Source organism: Camarhynchus parvulus, chromosome 10, assembly GCF_901933205.1.
Source record: "Camarhynchus parvulus chromosome 10, STF_HiC, whole genome shotgun sequence".
NCBI lineage: Eukaryota > Metazoa > Chordata > Aves > Passeriformes > Thraupidae > Camarhynchus > Camarhynchus parvulus.
In genome coordinates, this window is record NC_044580.1 from 17,991,481 (window position 1) to 18,003,913 (window position 12,433).

A 12,433-nucleotide genomic window follows, 5' to 3' on the forward strand; every position below is an offset into this window, starting at 1 on the left:
CACAAGGTCTGCGGACTAAATCCACTCTAAAAATCACAATATCTTCTCCAGTTTCCCCAGCACCTGCACAGCCTCATCTCTTATATGACTTCTTTGGGCATAAACTCCAATGTCTTATTGTTGATGTCTCCATTTTGACTCAAACTCCTTAAACCATGCTGAAGCAGCTGCAGTTACCAGTTTAATTTTCGGAGGAGCTCTGGCAACAGTTCAGCAGGAGCATTGGCTTGCTGGCTGTTTGGGAAGACATACCCCAAGAGAGCCAGTGTCTCACTTCAGATTCTGGGTGTGGATAATTTAGTGATTCCCCCTGTACACAATGCAGCTGGTTGATATCACTGTTAGCAATCACACTCTTTGCATACAAAATCAGTATGCATAAAATCAGCAATGCCTGGTCCCATAGAATCCAGACAGCTCAGCTGTGTGGACACACTACTGCCAATCAAGAAGTTAGACTATGTTGGCTAATCCGTAGGCACTGTCAACGGATAATACCGACTCCAGGAGAAAATTCCTTTACCAGAAATGGAAAGGGAATTGCCTCACATTTGTCACTAGCTGGGGAAGAAGGTCAACCTTGTACCTTTGACACAGCTGTGCTGCCCAGGGAGGTGACACCTACCCACAGCCCGCTGGTAGTGCAAGGAGAAGCCAATGATCTGCTCGCTGTTGTGCTCCGGCCGCTCCCAGGACACGAGGACGGTGGTGCTGGACAGGGACACAGCCGAGACCTTCTTGGGAGCGCTGGGCAAACCCTCCCGCACGATCACCGAGAGCTTGGCGGTGGCACAGGCCATGCCCAGGCTGTTCTCAGCCACACACTGGTAGTAGCCAGCATCTTCCAGGCCGATCTGGTTGATGACGAGGCTGCCGCTGCTCTGCACCTTCACACGCCCGTTGGAGAGGATGGGCTCCCCGTTCTTCAGCCAGTGGATGGTGGGGGCTGGCTCTCCCTCTGCCTTGCACACAAACCTGGCCGTGCTGGCTCGGGTGCGGGAGATGGTTTCAGGAGCCTGGGAGATGCTAGGAGTAGCTGGGAGGAGAGAGGAAAAATTAATGCAGGAAGGAGGAGGGAAAAATAGCAAAGCAAATCCCTTCTCCTCCCCACTCGGTGCTATGTTTTATTCAGTAGCAGCTTTGCTTACAAGATGGGATTTGCCAGGCAGACTCTAGAGGCTTAATTTAGACTCTGTCCAAAAGGAAAAATAAATTCTGTATCAATCATGTGCTGCATTCCCTGATCCTAGGCTGTTCTCCCTGCTGGCTTCCAGGATACTGCAAGTTAATTGCTGATAGAGATTTCCAAGGGGGAACCCTGGAGAACAAGAATAAGGCATAAAACGGTTCAGTAAATACCAGGAACTAAACCCCAAATTAAAGAGGTGGCACTCCCACTGAGAGCTATCCCAGCTCAGGTCTCTGGCTCTAACCTGGCTCCCACTTCACCCAGCACGAGCCACAAAGGCCACAAAGCCTTGGGGATCTCCTGGATGTTGATCCATGCAACCCACAGCAAACTGGTCAGCATTTGTGCCTGAGAATTTGCCTGCTCTACTCACCGAGGATGCGGAGCTCAGCTGCGGCGGTGACGAACTGCCGGGTTTGGGGTTTGTTGGCTCGGCAGACGTACACCCCGGAGTGATGGGGCTGGCTGGAAGGAATGAGGAGATTTGTCCGGCCCAGCACAATCACATCTGTGGAAATGGATTTTCCATCTGCAGGAAGAAATGTGCACAAATGTGGGAGGGAGCCCAGGCTGCCCTTTATGAGGGCTTGTTAGCAATGCCAGGATCGCAGCTGGGGAGTGGAGAGATCCCCAGATCCCAAACCCCAGCACAGAGGGAGATTCCTGCAGGACATTCCTCAGTGCTTGACAGCCAGCTCAAGCCAACATTGCCTCAAGGTTTAGTTTAGCCTGTAATAATCCAGAAAGTTCTAGTTTGGATCAAAACAGTCTCTGATGCCTAGGGTGTGCCTGCAATGAGAGCCCTAGGAACAGCACATTCAAGGGAAAGCTGTGCTAACACATGGTTTGGAAAAACTGCTGGATCTGCCTGCTGACCCTTATGAGCACTGACTCATTCATGCAATGTCAGCAAGCCTGTTGAATCACTGACAACTCAGGGACTCCTCCTCCTCCTCTGTGTTCTGGATGTGAATTCAAATTTACTGAGCTTCCTGATACACTCCTTGCTCACAGCTTGGCTGTGAGGTGTCAGAAAGATACCTGGTGCTCCCTGGGACTCTGGTGTTTATGTCAGAGACATGGGCCATGAGCTGCCTTCTACCCATTCTCCAGGCTGCGTGCTCAGCACTACTGAGTAGGGAAGGAGGAAAGGACAGCTCCTTATCACTGGCCAGAAGCCAAGATGTCCTTCTACAACTTCAAGTAGCCCTGGGCGCCTTGGCATCACAGACAGTGCAGAGGCTGGTGCTGGGCACTGCATATTCTCAGCATCACTCTGATGTGAGAATCTCAGGGATATGGCATTGGTACCTCTGAGAGTGTGTGGGAGACAAAGCCAAGAGCTGGGAACAAGCTGAGGAAAGGCTTGGATGGGAGGTGTGACACGAGTCTGCAGACTGGGAGGACCAGCCAATTTGTGTAGTACCTGTGCACCACCAGACCTTGTCCCCCTCCACCTGCAGAAGCACCTCTCCAGCACTGCCTGCCTTTACCTCTCCAGCTTCAGCCGAGCCTGGAGCTCACACAGAACAAACTCCCCACCTCCACTGTGAACAGCTGCACTGACTTAGCACCATCAGCAGGGAATGTGGCTGAGAGCAGATCCTCTGCCCCCGCCTGCACTTTGGGAAGGTCTTCAGATGGCCTCACAGTTCAGTGGCTGCAGACTCAGAGCACACAGTCTGCACACCCCACTGCACTGGGGCAGTTGGTTGGAAAACTGACTCCAGATGGTAGCACTTAGCTGACACCACCACGGCTGGCAAGAGCCAAACTGGCAACCTGGAGGTACATCCTCAGTATTCCCCAGGTGACTGATGGTCTAGTAACCCACTCTGCTCCTAAATGAAAGCTCGGAAATAAACTTGTGTAACTCAGAATGACTTGCACTGTTACTCCATCCTTTTAAATTGAAGAGTCCACATAAGGAAGGAGACTGGGACCAAGCAAACACTTGAAAATAAAGCATGGAAAGAACTGGTTCACCAATCCTTCCCACTCCACCCTTGACTTCCTTCCTCATGAAAAACTCTCCTAATGATAATTAAGTGTAATATTATCTACTTTACCATGGACATCAGCAGCTCTCAGTAAAGCAGTAAGCGATCTAGCATGGGAATGCTGAGCATTTGTAATTGTAAAGCACATGGGATAAACTAGAAACATTTCTGTCACAACATTTAAGCCTTGCTCACTTGATTTCCAAAGTGGTATCCTCTGAGGTTTTTTTGCTCCTTTTTTGTGGGGAAGAGGAAATATTTTTATATGCTAAAATTACCGCCTGTGGACAAATCTGGGCTGAAAACCAATCACAATAAATGGTTACAGGGGAGAGGACTCTTAAATCGTGACCTGGATTTATGAAAATGACTGAGAGCCTTTTCTAGGGGAGAATCAACCTCTGAGCTGAGAATGTCTTCAGTCAGAGCCTCTGAAACACATCTAATGGATGTGACTCTCAGTGAAGTGACACTGGCATCCAACTCATGACTTTGGCTATCAGCCCTAGGTAACATCTGCCAGCCCAGCTCATTCATACACCTCTGACGAGACCTAAGCAGCTCCTCAATCCCTCCATTCAACAAAAACCTCCCAGTAACAGTCCCAGTCACTCCAAGGATTAACAGATCTCATCAAGTTTTATAATGCTGCAAGATAATACAAGCTATTTCTCCAGTGCAATGGCAGATTCCACAGAATCCCCAGTAACCTTGGAGCCCGAGGAGGAGTGGCACCTGACCCCATCTCATGACCTTTACTGCTCCAGTTCACATGAGAAAGACCAATTTAGATCAAAAGGCATCCAGGCACAGGTCAAACAACTATAAATTGAATTGTGTGCTTTGTAACCTTCAAGATTTAATTGATAATTCCACTTTAGCAAGGACACCCCACACCACGACACCACCTGTGTCATTAGGTATCGACATTACAAGCACTCTTCCTGTCCCAGATTTTCCACTCTTAATAGGTTTTTAGAATGCAGTATCCACAGGTTCCTATGGACAACAGAAATTTAGTCCTGTCCCTCATACTCACCTTGTCGTATCCAGGAGACAAAGGGGGTGGGATCAGCAGCTGCCATGCACTCCATCACCACGCTCTCCCCAGCCACCACCGTGGTGTTCTCTGGAGCAGCGATGATGGTGACATCTCCTCCTGCTGCCTGGGAACCTAATGTCAAAAATTTAAAAAAAATCTGTCCTTCCAAGATGCAAAGTTCCCAGAAAAAAAGAGTAGAGTCCTGGCTCCCTAGCTGTGCTTCCCTGGGCAGTCTCATGTGTGGAAATGGCTCGGCCCCAGCTTGGGGAGAAAAACAGGTCTCGCTTTCATATGACTACAGAATTTTAATAAAAAACAAACAATCTGCCCAGCAAAATTTACTCTAATCATACGGCTCCTAATAACAGGATTTTCACATGGAAAACAAGTAGAATTTCAGCCCAACACCTTCATGAACTGTTGCTACATGGATGTTTGTTCATTAGATGAAACAAGACACCACTGTCCTCAAACAGAGCAACACCAACACTCACCCTTGCCAAAGCACTGGAGCAGCTCAGAAAGAATCCAGTCACTTGGCAAAAGAAATTCTAATAGCCAGATGCTGGACTGTAAACTGCAACACAGAGAGGTCATGGCTGCATCCTGGCCTTCACCTGACAGCACAAAGACTGATCAGTCATCCCACATCTGGAGGAGACAGTGCTGTGTAGCTTGTACGTGCACAGACCCAGAGCCAACACTTAAATCAAGCAAGGTTTACAGGAAGGTCTCCAGGCTGCATTGCACAATGCCTTGAGAATGGGATGGGGATATTCTGCTTGAAACGAACCTTCTGCCTGTGTCTGCCCACTGCTGAGCAGAGGTTAAAGGAAGGTTAAGGAAATGCCTTTGCAGCAGCCAAATATCTGTTGTCAGATGAAAACAACCAGAGCACTCTTGAGCAGACCAGAGTGTTCATGACCCTCACCAGTTCCTCCAGCTCTCTCAAATACCCCTAACTCTGGGGGACACTTTTGTTGTCGTCCTCATGAAGGGAGAAATAACTGTAGAGGAGTCACATAGTGCCAGTAACAATTAAGCCTGCAATGAAAGTTATTGGCAGCGGTTCTCAAACAAATAAAAGCAGGACCTTTCTGAACTCAGTGTATCAAGATGCTGCAGAGTTCAAAACCCAAGAGATTCACACAAGCTCAAAAAGGACACATTTACCAGGACTGTTAAATATGGTCTCATTGCAGTCCCCAGCCCAAAATGCTCCTGACTGGGATACTCTGACTGGGACTCTGATTGTCAGATGCTGAGGGAGATGTCCAAGGAAAGCACCATGTCCTCCCTGCCCAGTTTCTTTACATGCTGTCCTCTAGCACCTGCTCTGGTCACTTCTGCAGACCCTCACTGGCCATTCATGCAGCATCCAACCAATTCACTCATATCTGAATTCCTTGGGGATATAAACCAGAGGAGCTTCAGCCTCACAGGCAGAGCTGCCCGCATGGCAGGAGGCCCACAGGGCTGCACTGAATGTGCTGTGCTCAGCCCAGCCCCAGGCTCAGTGCCAGTCAATCTAGGCAGGGCAGTCTTGCCAAAGCATTGGTTCCACACCGAAATGTTCTCGCAGTCCATACGTGCGTGAAAGGGATTTCCATCTCTAGAATTACATGAGCACAGTCAAGAGGAGCCAGCAGAATCCCTGAGGCACCAAAGGAAACCAGGAGTGAGCAGGAGCCAGTGCTTGTCCAGCAGATGGAAGCAGAGACCGAGGAGCGCCCACAGTGCCTGACCTGGGGCAGTGGCCTGACCACGCTGACCTGCAATCCCAGCCCTGGGCAAACACCAGCAAGAAGAGCTGCCCTGGGGCAGGGAAGAGCCAAGCCAGCTGTCCTCCTTCCAGTGGACTGAGTACCCTACACAGAGGGGTTGGTGTGGACAGGCAAACCCAGTTTCCTTCTGGGCTGGCCAGGGCTTTGCTCCATCAAATCCACTGCTGCACCCATCGTCCACATCCACAGACACCTTCAGCCTCACAGCCAGCACACCTGGCTGCAGCAGGACAACCTGGGGGACAGCACAGGGATAGGATATGGGTTCTGAGAACTCAGTGACAATCAGATAAAAATCCTGGTCACTCTGAAATACCGAGACAGAAAATGGGCTTAATGCAAAAACTGGCTTGAGAGCTTCCACCCCAGGCACGTAAGCTCAAGGATCAGAGAAACTCAGGCTCTCTGCAACAGCAGCTTTCTTTAACTCCAGCTCTAGTTCAACAAAGCACTAAAATCCACAAGTAATCATTAGTCCTGCACAAGAACTGAGCACAGGGACTTCAGGGAGGCCCAGCTTGATGGGTGAGGCTGCTCTGCACATTGTTAATGTGAGGTGTTTACCCCATATGGCACAGAGGGATGAGGCAATGTCAGAGAAAGAACAAGGAGGAGCTTTCCAGCCAGGATTTGGAAGGAAACACATGAAAGAGCATCAGAAACAAAGGCAAAGGGTTTTACAGCTGCCATTCAAGAGAAGGCCACAGTGCTGGAAAGACACTGGAGAACCCAATAAGTTGTGCTGAGTGAGCTGGGGGAAGTGGGGCAAAGGAGCCAGGTGAGGAGCTGCTCTGTGCTTAGCAGGGCTGGATGTGGTCACACATCTCCACACAGCCCAGGCTCAGGCTCAGCTCACCCTGCACAGGGCTCAGCAAGCCCAATATGCCCACCCTGGACACCAATCACTGCCTGCAGGGCCACGGCAGCTTCTGAAGAAAAGGAGCAGGGCAGCAGCTGGCACCACATATCCTGGGAGCAGGAATGTCCACGGTAGGATGTCCATCCTACCCTGAGAGTGAGATTCTTTACCCAGCACCACTGGCTGCCACATACCTGCTGGGCAGGACGTGGCTGAGGCACGTCTGTGTGCAAAAAGCTGTCTTTTTCTGCACTGCTGGGGGAAAAAATAAATCTAGAGTAAAAAAAAAAATAACACCAGCCAGATGGTAATATATTCCCTGCCAGATTTCCAAGCAGCTTTCTCTACCAACTTAGAGCAGAGAAAGAGAGAAAGCTGCTCAAACCTGACTTAAACACTCATCTGCTTCATCAGGTGCCCAGGTGTTGACTGGCAAAGGCACCTTACAGGTTACAGAGGCTTCACCTGAAGGCACTTGTCCTGTGTCACTTGGTCCCTGACAGCTGCCTGGTAGTGCTGTCAGTCAATAGGAGAGAGGTTTTAGCTTAGTTTCAGCCTCGAAAAACTATTGGGAAAATATATTAGTCCAGGCCCCATATCTGATTATTACTGAAAATTATATTACAAACATAAACAGTTCTGCTTGCTTTCTCAGTGCATTCCTGGGTGTGTGCATGGATGAATGCCCCTCACACTTCTTGCACAAACACATTTCTCTCTAGCTTTGTATTCCATTGTGGGTGTGTCAGAGCAAGTCCACAAGTCAAGTTTCTCTTCAAACTGAGCCCCTTTGGAGTACTTTTTCCCCCTGCCACCTCTCTAGGCCAGTTGGACACAATGGATCACAAGTTCACCCCCACAAACTCTGTTTCAGTGAGGAGTTCCCAAGAACAGTACTCAGCTAACCAGGGAAACTTCCACACAGGGGATTCCAACACACATCGAAGAGTAAAACCAACGTGAGGCTTTTTGTCTCTGCTGCCATTAAGACAATTTCAGGTCAAGAGGGAATTATCAGAACCAAAGGAAAAAAAGAGCTGCAGTTTCCAAGACATCTTTCACTGCCTGAACAAAACAGGTCACTGAATGCACCTGCGCCGTGCTGGCTGCTCTGGGGCATGAAAAGCTTTCACAGAGCTGCTATTTAAAACTTGGGCTTTGAGATTTCTCCCACTCTGCCAGCTTTGTTTTGTCTCTCCAAGCAGCAGAGCTGCTCCAGGCAAAAGCTTTGCACAGCCCAAGGCACAACCCATGGATTCACATCAAAACTCTCCATCACTGAGGCCTTTGTGGACTTTCTGCCCTTCTGAATCAGATGGATCAATTTTACCCTCTTTTCACATATGGGTGCCAGGAATGGCTCTGGGATCACTGTGAGTAGTGCACAGAACTGAGGGAAATTCTTAGGGCACTGAAAGAGTTTGAGAAGGCAGCCCTCTTCCTGCACAGTTTGTTAACCCCCTGCACAGGGAGACAACAAAGGTGCTACCACAGGCCAAGAGCCCAGACTTACTTATCAGCTGCAGAAATATTTCAAAATATTGCTTGCAGTTTATTGTCTCCAAATGACTCACTACAGAGGACTTCTCAGTTTATGTGTTTTTCTACTTTCCTGTCACGAGACAGGGGAGTCAGGCCAAACCTGGGTGCTCCACTTTGTTGTACCACTGCTCTCACAGGCACCCCTCAGTGCCTGGAGCTGGGCAGGCACAGAGGAAATGTAACAAAGCATTTAGGATGATGTGTTTTAAATTGAAAAGGAGGTGGGGAGGGAAGCACAGGGAACCTGTGAGTGAGCTAGTGGCCAGACACACTTCAGCACACTCCTGAGGTTGCCCAATCTCCACAAATCCAATTGTGTCATTTCACAGTGAAGGTGAACTCTGAGCAGGGATGTCAAGGGAGGCACCAAGGGGAGCTGATTGGGACAAAGCTCAAAATGTTTATTTGAGCTTATGGCTTGAGTTATAATATCCATCAGTGACTTCCATCTCCAAGAGTTCATAACTTGGCTCTGCCTCTAATGCATCCATGATTCAAGAGTGATCCTCTCCCACCTCCCTGCTCTTGTTAGTGCAGAGTATCAGCAAAGAATTCAGGCAGTGCAACAGGAGGAAAATGCTTTTTGTTCAGCCAATTTGTGATGGCCGTTTGCAGTGACAAGGGGACGACTTCTTGGATGGGAACTGACACCTCTCTCCCGATTCTATGAACACCCTGCCTTGGCAAAAGTGCTGGAAGGTTAAACATGACTTGCATGGCGACACATTCAGCTCTCAGCTGTCAGCAGGTCAAGATTTGGAGATCTCTGACAATCAAGCAACAATCTTCTGTTCTGCGAACTTTCTCACCCTCTCTGGAGGAGGAGCATGAAACCTTATTCATCCCTGCGAGCCTCCTCCGGGAATAGATCCTAGCACTGAGCAGCTGTTCATTAGAGAAAGTCAATGCTGTCACTGCTGTTATTCTGCAGACAATAGAGGAGCAAATTACCCATTGCAAAGCACACACCTTCAAAAATGCGGGCGCTGTGTTTGCAGAGCATGTCCTACTCCCACTCCCCAGCTCTCTCCCTTTTCCTGGATAACTCACAGACCTCCTGGACTGTTAGGGAAGAAGCTGACAGCAACTGTGGAGGAGAAAAACATCCTCCAGACCTGCCTTTCTCCTCCCGTTACACTGCCCTGGAAATTTATCTGTAATTTATTTCAACTTCAGGACAGGATAACTAGCATGTAAAATCTCTAGGCAAAACTCTTGCCCAGTTGTATCCAAACACATGGAATATTTGCTTTTAGGGCAAATATAAACAATGTCAGATCTCCCACCTGAGCATGTTTAGCAATAGGCATTTCTTATTTTCTAACTGTTCTAACCTGAAAATGCCAAGGCACAGCTTTGTGAACAGGAAAGCATAAAGAACTGGGACAAGGAAGTTTTCATAAGTGACTAAAGAAGGTGAGTGGTGACCTTTTAACACCCTAAATCAGGTGTTCCCAAGTGTCTTAAGTCAAAAACTGCCTCCTCTTATCCCCAAATGCAAGCACATATCCTTTCTGAAACTTACCATTTACTTTTTGGAGTTTTTCTCCCATCTTTGCTATATCAGTGTCTGTGGCAGCTTGGATCCAAGTTTTCCTGTCATTGAAGGGATGGGACGACTTTTGGTTACAAGGTTATGGACTCAATTCCTCAACTTTAGTGCTCTCAGAACTCCTTCTCTGCAGCCTTTGGTCCCCAAGCCTTGCAGGATCTTTTAGGTGTGTGCCTCAGCAGAAACCACAGCAAGGACGGTGCTTTGGTACTGGGACTGCAGATATGTTCCTTTCCTTTCCCTTCCCAGGCACCTGTGGAGTGTCTGGGTCAGCACACAAGTCATCCAGGGAGGCTGAAAACGAACTGGGCTTCCATTGCTCAGTGTATTGGAGTAACAGGTTATTTCTGCCCAACAATACAGATGAGCTCAATAAATCAGTTTTGTATTGTCTTTTTACCTCATGTCTTCCAAACGTTTTGTAAGCAATTATGCATTTGTCAATACAAACACTGAACTGAAAAGCTGAACAGGGAAGAATTTATCTCCATGTTTTGGAATGTCTCTCTTTGGAGTCTCTCTTCCTCCTTACTAAGATGGTGCTGCAGCAGAGCAGTGACATCCTGTCATCTTTAAAGCAGCACACAAAGAAACATGTGGGATTAAAACACAGAAGTTCAATCATTTTTCAGTGCTATTAAAAGACCTGCACACACAGCACTTGTATCTCAAACTATGATCCCAAAATCCCCCAAGAAATAAGTCAGCAAACAGATCCTAAAATATATGGTCCAACCTACACATTACTAAACTTGCTCCTCTGCTGTTTGCATATACATGAAAAACAGAGAATGTAACAGATTAAATACACTTCTCTGATTAAAAAAAGATGCAGAGAGATTAATCAGTTTGGACGAGGACTGTCCATTTACTACCTGGATGTACTCCTCAGATCACCACCTGCCACAGCTTCTGGGGTCTCTCCACAGAGCGTGGCAGGAGAAGCTGCTCTAGGAACAGCTTCTCCTTTGGCTTCAGAAACAGCCTGTCCAACATTTTCCCCAGTTCCATGTCTGTGTCTGGAAGCCCTGGGAGGGAGCACATGGATCCCAGTCCAGACAAGCAAATGGGCCATCAGGCAGTCCTCTTTCATTCCTTTCAACTTCTTTATACAGCTGACAGATTTCAGCTCAGAAATTAAATCCACTAATGTACTAGCTCAGCCACAGGCTGACACCCTGAACTCTCTGTAACCAGAAGCCCAGGAAGAGTGGCAGGTTTCCAGAAATTGCCTTGGATTTTTAGGGGGGCTCTTCCCCCACTCCCCCAATCCTTGATCCTTCAGGCTATGGAGTTTTATACATCCACGGTACATAGCTGTGCTGCAAAGCAGTCAGAGTGTGCTTTGCCCACCACTCCAGCTCTTGTAAAGCTGTCAACATTGGCTCTCTGTTTGCGTACACGCATTTGGAACCGCTCCTGATCACGCCAAAAGGGACGGGAGCCAGCCAGACTGCACGACGCATTCCTGCTCGCTTCCCCAGAGCGCTTGGAAGCGCCTCCATTTGCACCGCTCCGAGCCACAGCCAGGCAAAATAAACAGGAGGGGCTGTGCCGGCAGCTGCACAGAGCTCTGAGAGCTGGGCCTCTTCTGCTTCTGCCACAGCCCAAAGGGTGGCACACCTCAGGCCTTCAGGCATCTCAGACCTCAGAAGCCTGAAGATGCATCACAGAGAGTTTCTGGGAGGCAGAAGCAGCAGCTCATGGAGCTGGAATGTGGCAGAGGCAATAGGAAACCCCAGCTCAGGGCACAGTAGGTGCTGAGACCTAACAGAAAGACTGTGTTGTAGCAGCATTGACAGTGTCATCATTTTAGACAGTAACTACTGATTAATAAGTCTGTCTTGGCACACTTTCACAGACTTCCGTGCAAACAAATTCCCTGTAAGTTACTCAGTGTACAGAAGGAGTTGAGCCTCTAGATCAGGTGAGAGGCCAACAAGAAGTGAAGAAAGGAGCAGAGGTACCTCAGAGTCTTTGTGTGGAGAACAGAGCAGCCTCCCTGCCCTAACCCTAAGACCCAGACAGCTTATGTTGCTCAAGCTGAGGCCTTGAAGCACTGCAAACTCCAGCCATTCCTATGCAGCTGCCAAACCCAGGGACTAGAAAAACAAGGGCTGCAAGAGGCTGTTTTGTAAAGTCACCACTGCAACAGGAACCTCCTCAGTATACCAGAATGTTCCATGGCTGACAACCAGTCAGGATGATGTCCCATCTTCTGGTCCAGTGGCTCGACAGTCTTCCATGGTCTCTGTCACTAACCCACTGTGCTGTTCTGGGTACATCTCTCAGCATCTCTGGGACTCATCTGCTCACAGTTCATAACACAGCTATTCACAGAAGTGAAGGTGCAAAAGTAATAGCCAGAGAGCATCAGAAGACCCTTAACAAAAGCCACAGTATCCCTGATTTAAATATAAACACCCCCAAATCAGTAAATATGAGATAGTCCTAGGGACATAAGC

The 12,433-nt window shown here is 48.5% G+C and overlaps 1 protein-coding gene across 2 annotated transcripts in view; it reads right to left on the reverse strand.

Annotated features, from left to right (window-relative positions):
* Nucleotides 1-12,433, reverse strand: part of IGDCC4 (immunoglobulin superfamily DCC subclass member 4) — an 84,929-nt gene that overhangs the window by 22,657 nt on the left and 49,839 nt on the right. For both annotated transcript variants that reach the window (XM_030955144.1, XM_030955143.1), the window contains exons 5-7: nt 4,229-4,363; nt 1,563-1,718; nt 626-1,036 (exon numbers count right to left, since the gene is read on the reverse strand). In XM_030955144.1, coding sequence (XP_030811004.1) covers nt 626-1,036; nt 1,563-1,718; nt 4,229-4,363 — 702 coding nt within the window. The remainder of the gene's footprint in view (nt 1-625; nt 1,037-1,562; nt 1,719-4,228; nt 4,364-12,433) is intronic.